This window comes from Microtus pennsylvanicus, chromosome 22 (genome assembly GCF_037038515.1).
Source record: "Microtus pennsylvanicus isolate mMicPen1 chromosome 22, mMicPen1.hap1, whole genome shotgun sequence".
Classification (NCBI taxonomy): domain Eukaryota; kingdom Metazoa; phylum Chordata; class Mammalia; order Rodentia; family Cricetidae; genus Microtus; species Microtus pennsylvanicus.
The window spans coordinates 34,815,296-34,836,376 of record NC_134600.1 but is presented as its reverse complement, the minus strand read 5'-3'; the positions used below and the strand labels follow the sequence as shown (position 1 = coordinate 34,836,376).

The 21,081-nt window shown below is 47.3% G+C and overlaps 1 protein-coding gene across 3 annotated transcripts; it reads left to right on the top strand.

Annotated features, from left to right (window-relative positions):
• The first annotated feature begins 31 nt into the window (after nucleotides 1-31).
• Nucleotides 32-21,001, top strand: Dnajc2 (DnaJ heat shock protein family (Hsp40) member C2). 3 transcript variants are annotated; one of them, XM_075956070.1, is made up of 16 exons: nucleotides 32-228; nucleotides 1,913-2,166; nucleotides 3,965-4,040; nucleotides 6,505-6,603; nucleotides 7,984-8,125; nucleotides 9,117-9,197; nucleotides 10,375-10,440; nucleotides 11,787-12,000; nucleotides 12,694-12,843; nucleotides 16,035-16,123; nucleotides 16,294-16,363; nucleotides 17,926-18,110; nucleotides 18,895-18,995; nucleotides 19,119-19,226; nucleotides 20,379-20,533; nucleotides 20,865-21,001. In XM_075956070.1, exons 1-16 carry the CDS (start codon nucleotides 99-101, stop codon nucleotides 20,937-20,939), a joined length of 1,995 nt encoding a protein of 664 aa, XP_075812185.1. In that variant the 5' UTR covers nucleotides 32-98; the 3' UTR covers nucleotides 20,940-21,001. The 3 variants fall into 3 exon arrangements, with proteins under 3 accessions (XP_075812185.1, XP_075812186.1, XP_075812187.1); XM_075956071.1 differs by having other exon boundaries at nucleotides 33-228; nucleotides 1,976-2,166; XM_075956072.1 differs by having other exon boundaries at nucleotides 75-228; nucleotides 2,065-2,166.
• The last annotated feature ends 80 nt before the right edge of the window (nucleotides 21,002-21,081 follow it).

Here is a 21,081-nt window from a genome sequence, read left to right as displayed (position 1 = left end):
CGCCGGCGCGCGCAGGCGTGGGTGGGCCGGGCGTCCGCCCCGCGAAAGCGCCATCCCGGAAGTGCTTGCGGGTCGTCCCCACGCGCCGGTGCCCGGGCATGCAGCCTGGGCGCGAGGCGAGGCGAGGCTCGGACCGGGAGGCCGAGCGGACGGCGAGGGCCACCATGCTGCTGCTGCCGAGCGCCGCGGACAGCCAGGGCACCGCCATCACCCGCTCTCTGACCTCCGGTAGGTGCCCACCCGGCCCCGGACGCCCCGTCCTCGGCAGCCCCGTGCCCGGCAGGCAGCTCCGGTGTGGGTGCGCCGGAGTCCGGCCGCCTGCTCCGGGACGAGCCCTTGTGTCCGTGCTGTGATTTGAGGAGTCCCCGGTTTATTAACGGGAGGGTGGGGGCGTCCTCTCTCTCTCTGCACCTGTGGTTCCTCCTTCCTCTCGGGGCCGCTGACTCATGAGCGGGCTTGAGCGATTGAGGACCGAGCCCCCGACTCGCTGAAAGGTCCCCTAAAACACCCCGCGGCCCGCGGCGGAGAGACCCCGCTGCACGCATCCACGTGCCTGGGTGCACAAAGCCGAGTGGACGCTTTCACCTCTGCCCTTGCCTCCGGCTCTGCGTTTTATGTGTTCGGACTCAGACAGCTTCTTTATCCCAATGGAAGCCCCTTGCGGGAGCCCCTGGAAAGCTTGGAGTGTTCGGAGGAGAGATTGAAAGAGCGGTTGACCTTCTGCAGTGGGTGTTTTGGTTTATACCCGGCACGCTGGGAGGTATTGCAAGCGTTGGCACTCCGATTTTAGAGATCTACGCTCATTTCCGTAGCCACTTTACCCTGGGCACTTGTTGAACGTGAGAGTTTTAAATGTTTCCCACGGCACGTGTTGCGTCTGTGTCCTGGTGTAATCCTATACTAGAGAGAGAGAGAGAGAGAGAGAGAGAGAGAGAGAGAGAGAGAGAGAGAGAGAGAGAGACTCCAAAGGCTCAAAGCCACGCCCCTGTCACACTGCTGGTTCATTTTAGTGTTTGGAACCTCTTTATTAGGTGGAGGAAATCGTAATATCATAAGCCAATTAAAATGCGAGAAGCGTTCTTAGAAAATGTTGCCCCAAAAAAGCACTTTGATTTTTTATGAAATTAAAATTATGATCTCACCTTTTTCCTGACCCAGATTACCATACTTTTGTTTCTGCCGTACAGATATGCAGTGATTTGTTCCGTAATGCCTTCTCTACAACAGTTTGAAGTTTCCAAACTGCATTAAAATATTTTAGGAACTGAATGAGAGAAGTATTATTTCAATCTTCCATTTCAAGAAACTCGTGGTCCTAGTCTAAAACCCAGGGATTTCGGGTTCACATCTAGCCAGCATCACTCAGCCGTAGATGCAGTAAGTCCCCAGCATTAGCTTGGAAAACTGTCTGTTTGAGCAGATGGTCCTAGAGAACTCTTAGAATCATTAGCCATTTTAGTAATTAAACCACTAGTAAGTAAGATCACTTGAGTATCTGTTTTTGTTTTTGTTTTCTTTTGAGGCTAGTTCCTGGTGGCATTTTATCATTTGTTGTTTTATTACTGTTATTGGTTCCTCACCTTCCTTTCCCACATCCTCAGGAAAATATTGATTAGTGGCTGAATTTTTCTTTTGCTTTAAAAAAAAAATGGGGGTGTTTGTGAGTGCCGTAGCATGCATGCAGAAGTCAAAGGAACACTTACGGAGCCTGCCCTCGTCCACCTTGATGAGACTTCTGGGCATCGAACTCAGGTCATCACCCTTAACGGAATGTTAACTGGAAGAGGTTGCTGGAATAATTAATGTTACCAAGTATAACTTGCTACCCATAATGCAACTGGATTCTGCGATTATTTTTATAGTTGATGGCTTGAAAATTACATCCTGGCGTCATTTTTTTTGCTCGTCCTAGGAAGTCGCTACCTTGAAATAGAGGCGTTCCTTGCAATGGTTGACGTCTGCTTTTCCCTCACAGCCTCTGCACTCTGTCAAGTTGAGCCCGTGGGAAGGTGGTTTGAAGCTTTTGTCAAGAGGAGAAACAGAAATGCCTCTACCTCCTTTCAGGAACTGGAGGATAAGAAGGAGCTGTCAGAGGAGTCAGAAGATGAGGAGTTGCACTTGGAGGAGTTCCCCATGCTGAAGACACTGGACCCCAAAGATTGGAAGGTATTGGCTGTGCAGAGCTTTCGAGAGTGAAGCATCTAGACATGGGCCACGTTCCCCGTTTTCCCGTTACTGCGCTGTGGTTTCTAAGGCAGTTCAACACGATAGGCTTATGTAAGCACTGTATTCCCAGAGTTGGAATAGCACTGACCGTAGTCAGTGAAGCGCTTGCAAGCCAACCTTGGTTCAGTCCCCAGAACCCACTCTTAAAAGAAGCCTAGGGATTGGGTAGGAGAGGAAAGGGGATGAGAAAGAATGGGGCGTGAGGGTTTGATCAGCGTGCATTGTGTAATCCCAGGACTGGGGTGGAAGAAGCAGGTGTGTGGTGTTTACGGCCGGCCAGCCTAGAGACTAGTGAGCTCTAGGCCGATAGAAACTGTCTGGGAGGGAAGGAAAGGTGGACCTTACATGAGGAATAGCCTGAGGTTGTCCTTTGGCCTCCTCACGCGCGCGTGCAGCACACACACAAGCACACATTTCTGATAGAAGTGTAGAGGACAGTGCCGTTGGCAGCCTGGAAAACGTCTGAAGTGCGGGCAAGCCTAGAGGGAGTAAGTAACTTTCTGCTACAAGGCTCGCTCACAAGCTAGGCCTGTTGGTAACGATTGAAACACGTGTAGTCAGGTTTTGAGGAAGAGGGGACACACTGACGCAGGAGGGAGTTTGGTAGAGTACACTAAACAGGAACCTGTGTTGGGGTGCAGGCTGAAGAACTTTGTAGGCACTTTTGTGCCCAAATTTTAGGAAAGTTGTCTTGCTCAGCCTGCTTTTTGTTTGTTTTTTCGAGACAAGTTTTTTTCTGTGGAACAGTCCTAGAACTTGCTTTGTAGACCAGGCTGACCTCGAACTCACTGAGATCTGCCTCCCAAGTGCTGAGGTTAAAGGTGTGGTGTGCCCAACTGCCCAGCTCAGCCTTCTTCTATCCTCTAGGACCATAGGCTGGGGTAGCACCATCCCCAGTGGGCTGTTTGACTCTTTGAGTCCAGGCTCTGTGCCCTCACCTTCTCTTCTTGTGAGAGCCAGCTCATTCTCCAAGACAAAGTGGACAGTTTGGATTAGTGTGGCCTTACTACTGTTGCTTCTCGACTTGTAAATTCACCAGGATATTAACTGAAGAACACATCCCTCAAGTCTCAGAATTTCCACCCAGCATACTCCTCCTGTTCCCGGTTCTGTGCAGTCACTGTTCACTGGCTCAGCTGCCAGGTCTGTTGTCATTCTCTCCTGTATATTCTAGCTGAACTAGATTTAAGGAGGGAAGGGTAGAAAATACAGGTTTTAGTAGAGAAAGGGGATTCTTTAGAAGTATATTTAGAGGATGCTAGGTGTTACCGGTCTGCTTGCTTGTTCTTGTTTGGTTTGTTGTTGTTGTTACTGTTTCAAGATGGGGTTTCCTGGAACTCACTCTGTAGGCCAGGCTGGCCTCAAGCTCAACAGAGATCCGCCTGCCTCTGCCTCCCAAGTGCTGGGATTAAGGCTTGTTTCACCATTACCTGGGTTTTTGTTTTGTTTTGTTTTGTTTTGTTTTTTCAATCTCCAGTAATCTCTAGCGCCCAGTTCGCTAGTCTTCTGTGTAAAACATCAGGAAGGCTGTACAGTCGTCCACCTCTCCCTGTGTACACGGCTGCAGAGCCCGTTTTATACAGAGCCTCACCGGCCTCTGCTCGGGAAGTTCTGCTAAGCAGGTGCCGTGTGGTTCCAGCCCAGAAGTCTCACTTTGGAAAATAGTTTCTATGGTAACAGAACACAAAGGGTTAAATGTCCTCCGCTCAGCTTTAACCCCGTTTTGTGTGTTCATCAGAATCAAGATCATTATGCAGTTCTTGGACTGGGCCACCTCAGACACAAAGCCACACAGAGGCAGATCAAAGCAGCTCGTAAGTACCGGTTTTGAAACAGTCGAATGTTTAATACAGTAAATGTGACCCCAAACTCAAAAGCAGAGCAGCCATGTACATGAGACACTGCCTTAGAAAAGGAAGGTAGTGGGGACCCTGAGTGTTCTCAGGTGAGGTTCCTGAAGGAAGGTCTCAGAATCACTGTAACAAACAAAAATTGTGCGTCGGGGACCATTTTGTTTTCTTATTTGTTTGGAGTTTTGGTGGTGGCTGGGGATCAAACCTGAGGTCTTAAGTCACAGGCCAGCTCTCTGCCACTGAGTTTCATGTCTAGTCCTGTTCTGCTTTGAGGTTTTTTTAGGTGAGAGAGGGACAGGGTGTTGCTACCTCAATACCTTATATCCTGCATCTGCCTTCCGAGTGCTGGGATTTCAGAAGTTGCGGCTAAAGTCACCGTTCTTGGGTCTAGTTAAAAAAAAAAATTGCCTGTCTTAGTTTTCTTTCTGTAGTAGGGAGCTGGGCAGGAATGCAGCCCGCCGCTCCCTGCTGCAGATTAATTCGTGTGTTATTTCCGGAGCTAAGCTAGCCGTGCAGGAGCCGGGCGGGATGAAAAGCAGGCCTGCCCACTCGCGCCATCACTACATCTTTCTAAAAAGATTTTAATTTTAAAACTTAGATGTGTATCTGTATGCGGGTATGTACACGTGAGGCAGGCATCCTCAGAGGTAGAAGAGATGACCAGGTCTCCTGGAGATGGAGTTACAGGAAGCTGTAAGCTACCCATTGTGGTTGTTAAAAGTCAAACTCAAGTCATTTGCAAGAGTAGTCGTACTTTTAACTACTAAGCCATCTCTTCAACCCTGCAATACAGTATTTCATGGCCACACTAGCCTCAAGTCTGTGCTCCTCCTGCCCAGTGCTGGGATTACAGGTGTGCGTCATCACACACCTGACAGTGTTTATGTCTGCAGACTGGCTGGTGCAGCCTGTGGCGTAGATTACTAATACACACGTGTGTCGGAGAACAGCCTGACTTAAGCTACATAGACTCTCATGCTGGCCAGGACAGAGGAGAGGAGAAGAGAGGCGTTTGCTGTGTGAATGGCAGCGGTCACAGCTGTGCTCTGCAGTGAGACCAGGCGCTTGTCAGAAACAGTGTTCAGCTTCATGACCTGCAGAATTGTCCTGTGTTATCTGACTCTTGGGCTCCAAGATAGCTTAGTTCATAGGTTTTTAGAGTTTCTGTGACCCACATAATAGTCTTTACTACTTTCTACTTGAACTAGGTACAGTAAAACACCTCTTTGCCAACATAGTTTGGGAAATGGCTACTATATCCAAGCTGAATGGTCATCAGAAAGCAAATAATTCCCAATGCTGAACCCTGTACACTCAGAATACATAGGAACAGCCAGGTTGGGTGTGCCCATGAGTTGGTTTCTAGAGAAATGTTTGTAATGTTATCAGATTGTTCACAAGTGGGAAACCACTTAAATGTTCACTAACAGGAAAATAATATACAAACCAGCGTATTTTAATACAGCCAAATGCTATTCAGCAACACAAAATAAGAACAAACTACCAGGACATCCATATTTCCTGAGATATGGATGAATCTCAAACCACAACATTGAGGAGAGAAGCCGGGCTTGGAGACCTGCATACCTGTGTCTGTATAAGGTTGCAAAGCACAGAAGAGCGGCCTGTGGGGCGTAGGTCTACAGCTGCTGCCCAGTCTAGTGGGATGAGAGCTGCCCAGGAAAGGCGGCCTCGGTCTCTTCGGGTGTTTGCTGTGGCTGCACACCTAAGCCTTAGAATTTATCTCGGTAGAATGAAATAGATGAGATTCCAACAACCTAAAGAAACAGTCACATTGGAAATATGAAAGATGTATTAATGGATTCCTTTTTCCCCCCTTGCCAAATTTGAAGCAAACTTTAATACTGGCCAGATTAGTTCTTCGGGCAAGTCCGTTTCTGGGTTCTCAGAAAATGACTAGATTCTTTTTTAAAGTAGAATCATTGCTATAAAGCTTAAAAGGTAGAAAACTAAGCAGGTTCATTGCCTGAACATAGGATATTGTTTTAAAAAAATACTAGGAGAAGAGAGATATTTTGTTTCTTTGTTTGAGAGGGTATCACTAAATAAAGTGGAGGAAAGAAATAAACAAGATGATATCCTCACAATGAGATTTAGAGAAGTAAAATAGTAAAGGATAAAGATTATAAGCTGAGCTGGGAGGTGGTGGCACACGCCTTTAATTCCAGTACTGGAGGCAGAGGCCAGCCTAGTCTACAAGAGCTACTTCCAGGACAGCCAGGACTACACAGAGAAACTGTCTCGAAAAGACAAAAAGGTCATAGACGGTTATTTTAGTTGAGATTATGATGTACAGTGAATTTGAAAATGTCAAAAAAAATTGAATGTTAAAATTAGAGAGGAAAAAATGTCAAATTACTAAAGAATTACCCCTAAAATCAGTGATATCTGATTGGTTCTGCAGATAAAGCGATGGTCCTAAAACATCACCCAGACAAACGGAAAGCAGCTGGGGAGCCAATCAAAGAGGGAGACAATGACTACTTCACTTGTATAACTAAAGGTAAGGATGGTTCACCTGTCCCCACCACCTTCTGACTTCGCAGCCTTGCAGTCCAGCCTGTGACTGCTGCTCTTTCCCCAGAGCTTCCACACAGGGAGAGCCGAGGGCCTCGACTCCAACCCCAGCACTAGCAGCCCAGGAAATGCAGATGCTCAGGCCCTGCCCCAGGCCTCCTGGTCCAGTCGGCATCTTAGCAGGGTCCCGGGGACAGGTTTTGCTTTGTTTTAAGGTAGGCCTTACTCTAGCCCTGGCTGGCCTTAAATTTTCCATCTTCCTCCCTCAGCCTCTCATTGCTGGGATTGCAAGCATGTATTGCGGAGCCCAACTCTGAGGTGGTTGTCACACTCATGTTCCTCTAAGTATGTTTGTATATATATACATACTTATACATGTATGATCACGTATTGGTATGTTCGTGTAGTGCTAGGCATCAAACCACTCTACCACTGAACTACAGCCCCGTGCTGACCCCACACACACACACACTTTTTTTTTTTTTTTTAGAAGACTGGATTTTACTAAATTGAAGTCGCTGTAGTCGGGCAGGGCTTGAGTTTCTGATCCTACCTCTCCCTTCCTGGTCGCTGGGATCTACAGGCCGGAACTGTGGGGTCTGTCATGGGTGCTCAGTGGTGGTACAGACCTAAGCCCTTTCACCATTTTAGGTTGTTGTGAGACTAACCTGTTATTTGGAGGTTTTACTAATTTTAGATTATGCAGTAGATCACACAGTTATTTATGGCTGTTTACATAGCTGTGACCCATTGTGCAAACCAGGACGGATAGTTAGTATTTCCAACTCCATGTTTCCTTGTGTGTAATTTTATAGTTTGTACTGCTTTTGTTTTCGGGTGCTCTTCCCGTCCCTCCGTCCACCTGCCTTCCAGAACAGACTGTTTGGAGGCAGGGTCTCACTCAGGTTGGAGCTCACTGTGTCCTGGCTGGCCTTAAATGCAAGGCAGTTTCCTACCTCAGGCCCCTCAAGTGGTAGGATTCTACACCAGCCAGCCTGCCCAGCCGAAAGCCTTGTTCTCACTTGTTCTGTGATGCCCTGACCCGGGTGTTCGTCCAGCTTGTACCAGGCTCCAGGTTCGAGTCCCCAAGGGGGAGATAGTGTCTTGTCAGTTGTCTACTTAGAGGAATTACATCATTTATGTTACATAATGCTAGGACCAGGCCTAAATAAAACCCTCTCCCATCTAAAATTCAAAAATTTGAAATATGGCAATAACTTTTAGCAGAAAAATATTTTCTTTTCTTTCTTCCACCTTGTTTTGTTGTCTTTAGTGGTCAGACCCAGGCCCCTCACTCCGTAGAGCCACATCCCTGGGCGATATTTTCTGTTGGCCTCACGGTGCTGTCGTGTTACTCTGTTCTCAGCTTACGAAATGCTGTCTGATCCAGCGAAGAGACGCGCGTTCAACAGCGTAGACCCCACTTTCGACAACTCAGTTCCTTCTAAGAGTGAAGCAAAGGACAATTTCTTCCAAGTGTTTTCTCCGGTGTTTGAAAGGAATTCCAGGTGAGTTAAAGCACCGATCTCCTTGGTCACAGTGCTCCCCAGGTTCAACTGTCTTCTCGAGTGTGTCCGCCCCTGGTCACGGTGCTCACATACCCGGCATTCACACTCCCCCAGGTTCCCGCTGTCTTCTCAAGTGTGTCCGCAGACTCTCTGCCTTTCTTCTCTGCTACCCTGAGCCCTAGGTAGCATGTGACGCTGGTGTTTAGGTAACAGCACACCCTCCTCGGCTCCCACACTGCACCGGTGTCGGTGTTAGTCTTGGAGGAAAGCTGTTAATCCTTACCCTGGGCGTGGTTGCTGCACGCGTGCTCCACACCGAGCTGCGTCTGCAGCCCCAGGTGCTTTCATTGAGCATCTTATTTTCATAGGGCTTCTCTGGCAAAGGGTAAATTATTAGATCTTTAAGGTTAATACATACTTTATTGCATTAATATGAGTCTTAAAATAGTATGCGGTGTCCTGCATTCTTGGTTCTGTCTGAACTGGCACATTTTCTGGCCATCTTCACTGCACACAGAGCCACCCGGAGAGCATGGGCAGAGCCTGAGGTGCCAGTTCTGGAGCCTCGGCTTCGGCCATGTGTTGTTTAGTACAATGGACTGGTGTCGCCTCCTCATCTCCTGGGCTGGAAATCTGTCTACACTGCTGTCTCATACTGGCTTACCATTTCCCTCTGTGCTGCGTTTTTAAGGGGCAGCAGTGAGTGTGGGGAGAGACCAGTTGCCCCGCTTGGGTCAGCGAGCCTGGCAGCTCCTACATCACTGTAGTACATGGAACTTGAGATAGCTGGGCTGCATCTCACCATTTCCCGGGCTGCCCTCTCCTGCACTGCTTACCACTTCTGAGGGTCGCACCTCTTAGTTGTAGAGGTTAAAGGGCAGAGTGTTGGGTGGGATTAATTAGTAAAAGCTGTTGTTTTTAAAGAACTGGATGTAGGTTGATCTCTTACTCAAAATCTTGAAAGAGTGAGATTTTTGTTTTAATATTTCAGATGGTCAAATAAAAAAAATGTTCCCAAACTTGGTGACATGAACTCCTCATTTGAAGATGTAGATACATTTTATTCTTTCTGGTAAGTTAATAAACGTACTGTTTGTGGGATGGTATCATTTTTAAGGCCATTCTTTAAGTACTTGATTGTTCATCCATTCACTTTGAGTAGCTGAACCTTTACTGAACTAATGAAGTTAATAAAGATACATAGCATTACATGAAAATATTTTGTGATTTTTTTTTTGTCTGTTTTCCATTAATGTATTGAAATCTAGATGTCAAGTACTTGGCTGCCGTAAAAAAATGTAAATTGAGCTGGGCAGTGGTGGCGCACGCCTTTAATCCCACCTCTTGGGAGGCAGAGGCAGGTGAATCTCCATGAATTTGAAGCCAGCCAGGGCTATGTAGTGAGACCTGTCTCAGTGAGGGAAAAGTTGAGTTCTTTAAGTAGGTAGTGCTTTTTACCTATAATTCACTAATTTTCAGTAAACATAGTATTTAGTGCATTTTATTTGTTTTATGTCTTTCAAAAATATGTGTGTGGGTGTTTTGGCTACATGTATGTCTGCACCTGGTGCCTATGGAGGCCAGAAGAGGGCCATGCTTGTGAGCCGCTGGGTGGGTGCCAAGAACTGAGCTGGGTCCTTTGGGAGCGCTTCTAACCACTGAGCCATCATTCCAGGGTGCTAGGAACTGAGCTGGGTCCTTTGGGAGTGCTCTTAACCACTGAGCCACCACTCCAGGGTGCTAGGAACTGAGCTGGGTCCTTTGGGAGCGCTCTTAGCCACTGAGCCGTGACTGAAGGGTGCCAAGAACTGAGCTGGGTCCTTTGGGAGCGCTCTTAACCACTGAGCCGTGACTCCAGCCTCATACTGTGTCCTTTCGCTAACCGGCGTGTTTATTATTTACAGAAATAAAGACTCTTGAGAAAACAAGATTCACTTTGGTCAGTTAGAGTAGCTTTTCCATTAAGACAACAAACAAGAAATAAAATACCCTTAGCTGGACTCATCGTAAGACTTGACAGTGGTTAACACGAAGACAGGAGAAATCACAGACAACCTTCTAGGGAAGTGAGAAAAAAGGCAGGAGAGCTGTTGACATTGAGTGTGTAGGCATAGTTTTTAGTTTAATAGCAAAAAGGAGGGACAACTGATCTGTTTACCACTGGTTTTAAAAGTAGTGTGTGTCTAGTATGATTTTAAAAGGATTTGTTTTTTCCAGTTCTATCTTGATTTCTTTTCTGTCTATATTAGGTATAATTTTGATTCTTGGAGAGAATTTTCTTATTTAGATGAAGAAGAAAAAGAAAAAGCAGAGTGGTATGTATGTCAGTGTATGTCTGTGTATGGTGAAGGGTCAAGCTCACGGTCTCATGAATTAGGGCCATGGGTCATACATTCAGCTTTTTTTCAAAGGGAAACACGTGTTTTGCTAGAGATTAGTTTTGGGACGCCATATTAGTAGGCAGGTGTTTCACATGTGCTGCATCCCGGCCGCTTTCTATTTTATGTGTTTGTTGTGGGGACACAGATTTGTCATAGTCTGGGGTGGAGGTCAGAGGACAACTCTATGGACCTGGCTCTCTGTGACCCTGGTCCCAGGGGTCAAATTTATACCAGTCTTTTTCTTTCGGTTCACCACCAGCTCCCAAGTCATGACATGGAGACTTCTTAGTTATGGCTGCTCGGCCTCGCTTAGGCCCATCTCTGGCTAGCTCTTTTTACCTGGTTCTCTTTATCTGCCCGTTGACTGGGGCTTTTCACTTTTCTCTTGTTCTTTATGTATTACTCTCACCGCTTCGTGTCTCTTGCTGCCTGACCTCTCCTCTCTCTCGCGTTCTTTTCCCAAGCCTAGGTTTCTCCTGTTTATTTTCTCTGCCTGCCAGCCCCACCTGTCCTCTCTCCTGCCTGTCTAATGGCCAGTCAGCTGCTTATTAGACCATCAGGTGCCTTAGAAGCAGGTGAAACAAGTGCAACACATCTTTACATCGTTAAACAAATATAACACACCTTACAGGGTTAAAGTAATCTGCAACATAACATCTTTACATAAATATTAAAATAACAGCTAAAAATTACATGGTTTACATATTAAATAGTTACGTATGTAAATATTGAAGGCAAGCACTATAGTCATCTTGCCTCTCTCCAGCTTTTAAAAAAATGTTTATTCTTGCAAGCCGGGTGGTAGTGGCACTCAACTTTAATTCCAGCACTCGGGAGACAGAGGCAGGAGGATCTCTGTGAGTTCAAGGCCATCCTAGTCTACAAGAGCCAGTTCCAGAACAGGCTCCAAAACTTTGCTGGGCACCAAAGTCGGGTCTTCCGGAAGAACAGCAAGGGCTGTCAACCTCTGAGCCTTCTCTCCAGCCCGATCCATAATTTTAAAAGTTCCCTTCTCACGAGCTAGGTGGCGCCAAATCAGTAATAGGTTAGGATACATGTAAGAAATTGCCAATGAAAAATAATATCCAAGTAGCTCAGCTCCAAAAACTTGGCTACTGAAGCTATTTATGTGTTGGAAATTCTTTTGACATAAGTATCAAGGGGAAAAATGAAAATGAACAGGAACGAGGTGTCTTGTCTTCATCTCCACATGAACTATAAAACGCGGTGTCTCTAGTCCTCTGAAGATCAGTTTGATCCTAGCGCTTCGTGTCTTGCAGTCGTGATGAGAGGAGATGGATCGAGAAGCAGAACAGAGCAACCAGGGCCCAGCGGAAGAAGGAGGAGATGAACAGAATAAGAACACTGGTGGATAATGCTTACAGTTGTGACCCGAGGATAAAAAAGTTTAAGGAAGAAGAGAGGGCCAAGAAAGAAGCAGAAAAGAAAGCAAAGGCAGAAGCCAGACGGAAGGAGCAGGAAGCCAAAGAGAAGGTAAGGTGGTAGGGCTTCCAGGCCACCTGAGGCGGAATAATCTAGACACAGAATCGGGTGCCACTCTGAGTGACTGACTTTAAGGCTTGGTTTGGTTTGGTTCGGTTTTTATTTGTTTGTTTTGAGATAGGGAAGGGTGTACACCACCTCTTTCAGACTTTCTGAGACATGGTCTCACTGTGCAGCCCAGCCCCGCCCCAGGCATGAGTCTTAACAATCTGATTAGGTCTCTTTCAGCAATTCAAGTTGTTGTGTTTGGTGCAGCCTTGGCTGGTCTCGAACTCTGCCTTTGCCAAAGAGTGCTGGGATTAAAGTTGTGCCCCACTACACCTAGCCTAGAGATTTATTTTTATTTTTCCTTGTGTATGTGTGAGTGTCTGTGTTAGTATAGTATATACCACCGTGTCCTTCTGCCTGATGATGGAGAACGGCACTGGGTGCCGTAAAGATAGAATTAAGACAGTTGGGGTACTGCGAACCAAACCTGGGTTCTCTGGTGGGCCACTGCTGAGCCACCTCTCCGGCTCCTGGTTTATTTTTTAAATGTTTTGTATTTTCTAATGAGTAGAATTTTGTGATTTGTAGACTTTGCCAGGTGTCCTTAGCTTTAATCCATCACTAACTTGATGTCATCTTATTTCTCATTCAGCAGCCCCAGTTTCTTTATTAAATGATTTTGTTGTCTTTTTAAAGCAAAGACAAGCAGAATTAGAAGCTGCTCGGTTGGCTAAAGAGAAGGAAGAGGAGGAAGTTAGACAGCAAGCTTTACTGGCAAAGAAGGAAAAGGATATCCAGAAAAAGGCCATTAAAAAGGAAAGGCAGAAACTTCGGACCTCCTGCAAGGTATGCCAGGCTGCTGGGGGCACTGCCACATGAGTGCCGGGCCCTAACGACAAGGTATGCCAGGCTGCTGGGGGCACTGCCACGTGAGTGCCCGGGCCCTAACGAGCCGTGAAGTGTTCCCTTGTCCACCACGCGCAGACACGTGTGCACAAGGTATGCCAGGCTGCTGGGGGCACTGCCACGTGAGTGCCGGGCCTAACGAGCCGTGAAGTATTCCCTAGTCCACCACGTGCAGACACGTGTGCACAAGGTATGCCAGGCTGCTGGGGGCACTGCCACGTGAGTGCCCGGGCCCTAACGAGCCGTGAAGTGTTCCCTTGTCCACCACGCGCAGACACGTGTGCACAAGGTATGCCAGGCTGCTGGGGGCACTGCCACGTGAGTGCCGGGCCCTAACGAGCCGTGAAGTGTTCCCTAGTCCACCACGCGCAGACACGTGTGCACAAGGTATGCCAGGCTGCTGGGGGCACTGCCACGTGAGTGCCCGGGCCCTAACGACAAGGTATGCCAGGCTGCTGGGGGCACTGCCACGTGAGTGCCGGGCCCTAGCGAGCCGTGAAGTATTCCCTTGTCCACCACGCGCAGACACGTGTGCACAAGGTATGCCAGGCTGCTGGGGGCACTGCCACATGAGTGCCGGGCCCTAACGAGCCGTGAAGTGTTCCCTTGTCCACCACGCGCAGACACGTGTGCACAAGGTATGCCAGGCTGCGGGGGCCCTGCCACATGAGTGCCGGGCCCTAACGAGCCGTGAAGTATTCCCTTGTCCACCACGCGCAGACACGTGTGCACAAGGTATGCCAGGCTGCGGGGGCACTGCCACATGAGTGCCGGGCCCTAACGAGCCGTGAAGTATTCCCTTGTCCACCACGCGCAGACACGTGTGCACATTTTATCTTGAAGTGCTGTTTTAATTTGGTTACTGTTTTTTGAGGCAGGGTCTTGTTTTTTATTACATTTATTTTCTATGTGTGTGGGGGGGGTGCACATAAGCAAAGGAGATAAGTCAGTCCTCTCCTGGACCCTTCTGGTCCTAGGGATTGAACTTGGTTGTCACACATGGGCGCAAGTGCTTTAACTGGAGAACTATTTCACCAGCCTGACTGTGAGAGGCTCGTGTAGCCTTGCCTGGCCTTGAGCTGTGCAGTTCTGGGGCCCTAGGGAAGTTTCCTGTATACCGTGGTCCTCATGGTCCTCATGTACCTGTAGCTGATAAGAACCTAGTTCTGGAGCTAAGGCAGTTAATGAGAAAATTCACTTGACTGACAAACTCAGCAAGTTTTTGCTCAGATTCCTTGCTGGGGGAGATGTAATTCCGTCTGCCCCATCTCCTAAGGTCCAGCAATAAACTGAGATAGGATTCTGCCAAGGTTCACTCTGGGGCTGAGTTTGTCTGGCTTCCTTTTACAGAGCACAGGTGAGAAGTTACTGGTGTATTAAGTGCTCCTCTCCCCATAGACTGCTCCTGGACAGCCCTTACCCATCAGGGAGGAGGGCTTTGCCACAGCCGCATAGATGGACAGATTGTCCCTGACCTATTCATTCCAGCTCCTCCCTGAGGCTACACGCAGTTAAGGAAGAATTACATATAGCATGTGGTAGGGTGTGGATGGATACTCAGGTGGACCCTGTGACAGCTCTCCATGAAGAGATGGGAACAGTCAGCAAGCCCAGCTGAGAGAATCCTCTTATAAAAAGGCATAGCTGAACTCCCCAAGATGGCGGTTAGATGGTGTGGGAGATGGTGCACAAGAGTGTGAAGAGAATTTGATAGAGACTTTAGAAGGCCACTCAGGATCTGAGTGTCATGAGTTATAGCAGAACTTCTGGTACCAACAAGTTATTCCAACATGAGTTGATTTACTCAGCCATCAAATGACCAGATTGCATTCATTGTAGACCACACAGTTAGAATGAACGGTTCCTGCCCTGAGGAACCCACTGGTAAGTGAGCAGGCAGTCCTGTTCTAAGATGAGTGTCAGGACTGTGAGACACCAGGAAGGTGGTAGTGAAGGAAAGCGTCCTAGAGGTAAGAGAACGCTGACAGGTGAGGCTTGGAGAGCGGGGCCCCTGAAGAGGAGGTCACACCAGAGGCTGCAGTCGGACGCTGACTCAGTTTTGGGCAGGGCTCAGGATGTGAGGTGGGCAGAGGAATCGGGACTCCTTTGTCACTGTCCAGCTTAGAACGTGTGCTGGCCTGGACTCTAGGGTATGGAGCGGGTAGGTGAGAAGGGGAGAGATTTCTGAAGCTGATTCTGCCTCCAGAGTGCTGAGATTTAAAAGGTGTGCGCCACCACTGCCCAGCGACTCATCAACATCTTGATAGCACTAGAAACCATGCAGGTAGATGAGATCACTCTGTGTTAGAGTTTCTATGCTGTGAAGAGACGCCGTGGCTACATGGCAACTTCTATTAAATAAATAAATAAATAAACAAAAACATTTAACTGGGATGGCTTGCTGACATTTCAGGCGTTCAGTCCATTATCATCATGCTGAGGCATGATGGCATTCAGGCAGACGTGGTGCTGGAGATGGGGCTGAGAGCCCTGCATCGTGGCCCACAGGCAACAGGAAGTGTACTGAGACATAGCATGGCTTGAGCAAAGGAGACCTTAGAACCCACCCCACAGAGACACACTTCCTCCAACAAGGCCACACCTCCTAATAGTGTCACTGATCACATTCAAACTCCCGCGACCAGGGAGAGCCTGGGATGGGGGTGGGGCACCCTAGAAAGCAGCAGGACTTAGGTGCTGGACCGCTCAAGGAGAAGCCTGAGAACCATTGGTGCTTGTCCAGGCCTGGGTGCCCACAGTAAGAGGAGCAGCATGGGGACTTCAATGAGAAAAACAGCCCATGGGCTAAAAGAAACAAGCAGTGAGAAATGGAAGACATGACTGTTAGCAGTCAGATTTTTGCTAGTGCCTTCTGTATTAGCATACTGTATTGGAACCTCTTTTTAAAATTTCATGTTTAGTTTTCCAGTAGATTTTCCCAGTCAGCGCATTAGATAGCCAGGCAGCAGCACACTGGTAGTGGGGAGGGCTGTCAGTCTCCTCGTCCTGAAAGCTCACAGCATCCGTGGTGTTCTGCTGGCCTGATGACGGCACAGACCCTGTGTCCATCCACACCCACAGCCTCTGAGCGCACGCTGTGCGCTTGACTGATGATTCATTTGTGCTTCCAGAGCTGGAATCACTTCTCAGACAGTGAGGCGGAGCGTGTGAAGATGATGGAGGAAGTGGAGAAGCTTTGTGATCGGCTCGAGCTAGCGAGGTATGTCTGAGGGACTGCTACTGACGGCTGCCCGTCATCCACCCCTTACCCCGTCCCGTTTTTACTGTGTGTGTGTGTGTCTGACTTGAACTTGGAGCCCAGGGCTTTGTGCATGCTGGGTAGAGGCTGGGCCATGGAGCTACACTCCCAGCACTCTCTCTCTTCTGTAGCTTACAGGGCTTGAATGAGATACTGACGTCATCTACAAGAGAAGTAGGGAAAGCTGCACTTGAAAAACAGGTAATAGGATAAATCACTCTGTTTAGTTTCCACTTAATTGTTTCACCTGTTTCTTGACCTGCTATATACAAAAGGCAGAGTGTGGGTTTTCCACTATATTTTATTAATATTGTTTATGTTAAGTACTTTGATGATTTAAATCAAATTTAATAGCTTTTGGGGGGAGGCTCGAGACAGGGTTTCTCTTGTAGCCCTTGCTGTCCTGGAACTCGCTCTGTAGACCAGGCTGTCCTCACAAATCCACCTACCTCTGCCTCTGCTGGGATTAAAGGTGTGTGTGTGCCACCACCACCCGGGTGATAGGAATTTTTCAATCACGTAGTGTTTAATTTGGAGTCTTTAGCACATTAGTCATATTTTTGTTTGTTTGTTTTTTTTGTTTGCTTGGTTTTCGAGACAGGATTTCTTTGTGTAGCTTTGGAACTCACTCTGTAGTCCAGGCTGGCCTCGAACTCACAGATATATCCACCTGCCTCTACTTCCCAAGTGTTGGGATTAAAGGCCCAGCCAATCAATTTTTTTTTAAGTATTGATTAAAAATTATTTTGATTAATCCCAGAATATTTCATAGGATAACATTTATAAGCAAAAAAAGGCTTTGTTCTATCTAATGTATACCTTTTATTTTATAGATAAACAATTAGGCAGTCTCAGGAACTGAATTCAGTTCAACAAGTATTGGTACCTACTATTACTAAATATAAAATCAGATAGCCCTGTAGTACCCTACAGTCGGTTAGGTGCTTTTTAAGAACAGCTAATGCTATCACTCACAAAGGAGTTCATAGCGTAGTTACATCAGAAGAGAAGGCCTGGGCGCAGAGGATGGAGGGGCATCCAGCAAACACTGAAACACTGGCGTCTGCATCCGGATGGTGAGGGAAGGCTCAGAAGGACATGGTTGAAAACCACGAATGATGGGTAGAGGTAGGGGGAAAATACGGAAAGGAAGGCAGGGAAGTGGAGTTGGTGGGGAAGAATAGAGCAAAGCTGAATTTTACATACTAGCGCGACCAGTCAGCCAGCGCCAGGTTCAGTGCTGCACTGATTATCTGGTATAGTGGACTGAACAGGGTGCATAAGACAGATAAACACTGAATTCTTCTGTAAGAAACGCAGGAATCAGAAAAATGTTTCAGAGTTAGAATTATAGGGACTTGATGACAGCTTCTAAGAGATTGAAGAGGAGGAGTGACAGCCACGTACATCACGTGTGTGCGTATTTAAAGGTGCACTAGGAAGAACAGCACACAGGTCTCCAAGCTAAGACAGACCACTTGCCCGTGTGCTAAATGAGCTTTCGAGATTTGAGGTGGCCTTGTATGTGAGTAACACAGGCCAGTCACCTTGCCAGTGAATCTGAGTGGTTCAAGCTGTGGCGGCTTCTCTGTCCTTGATGTGACCTGTGCAGCTGTGAGGGAAGCCAGGGGGAAAGCGCATGCTTGCCTTGGGGTTTCACCTGTGGAGTGTAGGGTTGGGGTGAGATGAGATTGGCGTGAGGTTGAGGACCACGCACCTAGTCCCCAAATGCTCTGAAGACTGACTGACCTGTATTTCTGTAGATAGAAGAAGTAAATGAGCAAATGAGGAAAGAGAAGGAGGAAGCCGACGCCCGGCTGCGGCAAGCATCCAAGAATGCAGAGAAGCCGGCGGGTGGCGGTGGGAGTGGCAGTAAGAACTGGTCAGAAGACGACCTGCAGTTGCTGATCAAAGCCGTCAACCTCTTCCCCGCGGGGACAAACTCGAGGTGCTTGCTCTTGTGAACATTTTTGGTATATGGTGGGGCCTGGAGATACAGAGAGCCATCCACGTAGCAGCTTCAGCAGAATGGGTAGAGATGAGTTGAGTGTACAAACCCTGCCTTTCAGGGACTGGAGAGATGGCTCAGTAGTTAAGAGCATTGGCTGCTAGTCCAAAGGTCCTGGGTTCAATTCCCAGCACCCACATGGCAGCTCACACCTGTCTGTAACTCAAGTTCAGTGGGTCCGACATCCTCCCAAAGACATGCAGGTCAAACACCAATCAATGTATGTAAAAGTAAAAGAATAAATAAATAAGCCTGCCTTCCAGTCAGTTCTGTCTCCGTGGCCAGTGTGAACTCACTGTGCTGGTCCACTGCACCACCTCTCCACGCATGCAGCAGGCGCCTCACCGTTCCTTAGAAGAGTGGAGGCTGTGCAGTACAGGCCTCAGCTGCTGCCACGGCCTCCTCAAGGCTTATGCCTCTAGTCTCCACTTGGCGTCTGACTCCGCCTCTACCCTAGAGATCTGGACTCCCAATGAGCACACTGCAGCACTTGTTTCAGAGAGTTTGCTAAACCAGAAGTGCGAATCTGTTGTTTCCATTGGGCTTTATTAAAAACAAGATTACAGACGGCTGATTTAAACCTCTTAAGGGAATCTAAACAGTGGTAACTAATAGCATCATTAACTTAGAGCTCTTTCTGTAGATTTTAGCTAACGTCTACAGTAAGAATGTAATAGTTCTTGCTTTGTTTCTCCTTATTAAACTTTTATACTGATTTCTCTAGATGGGAAGTTATTGCTAATTACATGAATATACATTCTTCTTCTGGTATCAAAAGAACTGCCAAAGATGTTATTGGCAAGGCTAAAAGTCTCCAAAAACTTGGTAAGTTAATTTGAGAAATCAGTTTGTTACCTTGGATACATTTTTTAAAGTAATAATCAAAGACAAGATTGATCTGTTAATGTAGTTTTGGTTTTTGGTTTGTTTTTTTCTCCCATTTCTTAGACCCTCATCAGAAAGACGACATTAACAAAAAGGCTTTTGATAAATTTAAGAAAGAACATGGAGTGGCCCCTCAGGCTGACAGTGCAGCCCCTTCAGAACGATTTGAAGGTGAAGTATGTTCCTCTGAGTAGAGAAGGCTGATCGTGATTCCAGGCCACCGCAAAGTATGAGGCCTGGGATCTGTGTCCACAATGACTGGAAAGTGACCTTTGGTGGTCTGAAAGGGATAAAAACAAAGGCTTCTAATCTGGTAGCAGGTTTATTTAACTGCTAGTTAATTGGAACTAGCAGTTTTTCAGGGATTCCACTAGAGGAAGAACTGATCATTTCAGGGATATTGTTAACCACTCACAGGAAATTATCAGGACATATGAGCAAAACGTGTGTGTGTGTGTAGAATATTTTAAGATGTGTTGCTTTTGTTCCATTTGTTTAACTCTGTGAAGCTGTGATTCTTTGCCTGTCTAGAGCACCTGATGGTCTAATAAAGAGCTGAATGGCCAATAGTGAGGCAAGGACAAAGAATATAAATAGGAGGAGAACTCTGGGGTCAGCCACCCAGCTAACAGCAAGCCTTGGAGTAAGAGTGAAAGTTAAGATACACAAAAGTAAGAAAAGGAAAAGGCCCAGAGGCAAAAGGTAGCTGGGATGGGATAAGAAAAGCTGGCTAGAAACAAGCCAAGCTAAGGCCAGGCATTCATAAGTGATAAACCTCCATGTGTGTTTCCTTGGGAGCTGGGGGGTGGGCCCCCAAAGAGCCAAGAGCCAAAGAGTAAAACTCCAAAACAAATCAAGGCTATTTCCTGGCTTTGAAAGCTGTGTGGTAGGGCAAGTGGATGGCTCACTTGGATAGCAAACCCGAACCTGTGTTCATGCCTGAAGGCCATATGGTTTGTTTTGCGGAGACGGGAGAGGTGCGCACACTTACGCTTGTATTCTTTCTCTCGCAAAGCAAGAATTTTTTTTTTTTTTTTTTTTTTTGAGACAGGGTTTCTCTGGTTTTGGAGCCTGTCCTGGAACTAGCTCTTGTAGACCAGGCTGGTCTCGAACTCACAGAGATCCGCCTGCCTCTGCCTCCCGAGTGCTAGGATTAAAAGGCGTGCGCCACCACCGCCCGGCTAAAGCAAGAAATTTTTATGTGTGTGTATTCAGAGATATGTTCAAATCACGCATTCTCTACCGGGGCACTGAGAAGATGCTCCAAGATCATTTTCTACTGTTAAGACTGTGAATTTCTAAACAATTTTTTTTCTCAAACAGGTCCCTGCACAGATTTCACCCCTTGGACCACAGAAGAGCAGAAGCTGCTAGAACAAGCTTTGAAAACGTACCCAGTAAATACTCCGGAAAGGTGGGAAAAGATAGCTGAAGCAGTTCCTGGCAGGACGAAGAAGGACTGCATGAGGCGATACAAGGTGTGTCGTTTAAATTACCATTCGCTTAGCGTTCTTATTTGTCTGGTAACTGAGTGACACGGTGCTGACTTTAGTATTGTAATAGTGGGGGGAACAAAATTATTAGAGAAAGAAGACCAACCTTAGAAATTTATCCCTGGCAGTTGGTGACCTCAGCAGCTACAGAGCTGTCCTTCTGTTGGCCTGGGGACAAGGTCTCACTGTGTAGCCTAGGGCGGCCCCGGCCTTGCTGTCTGAGCGCTGTGGTGCTAGGCCTGTGCCTCCACACCACTCAGTGCAGCGCTGTGTTCGATGACAGAGTCCTGACTGCAACAACCTTATTTCCTCCTAGGAACTCGTTGAGATGGTAAAAGCAAAGAAAGCTGCTCAGGAGCAAGTGCTGAATGCAAGCAGAGCCAAGAAATGACCCCAGCAATGTTGGTTATGTGTGCACTTTTCTAATAAAACTGAAAATACTGTACAAATGTTCACGTGGAATTAGAGTCATTTAAATGTGCTGCTCCCAACACCAAGTTCAACCGTTACACTAAACAATCATCAGGGCTGTA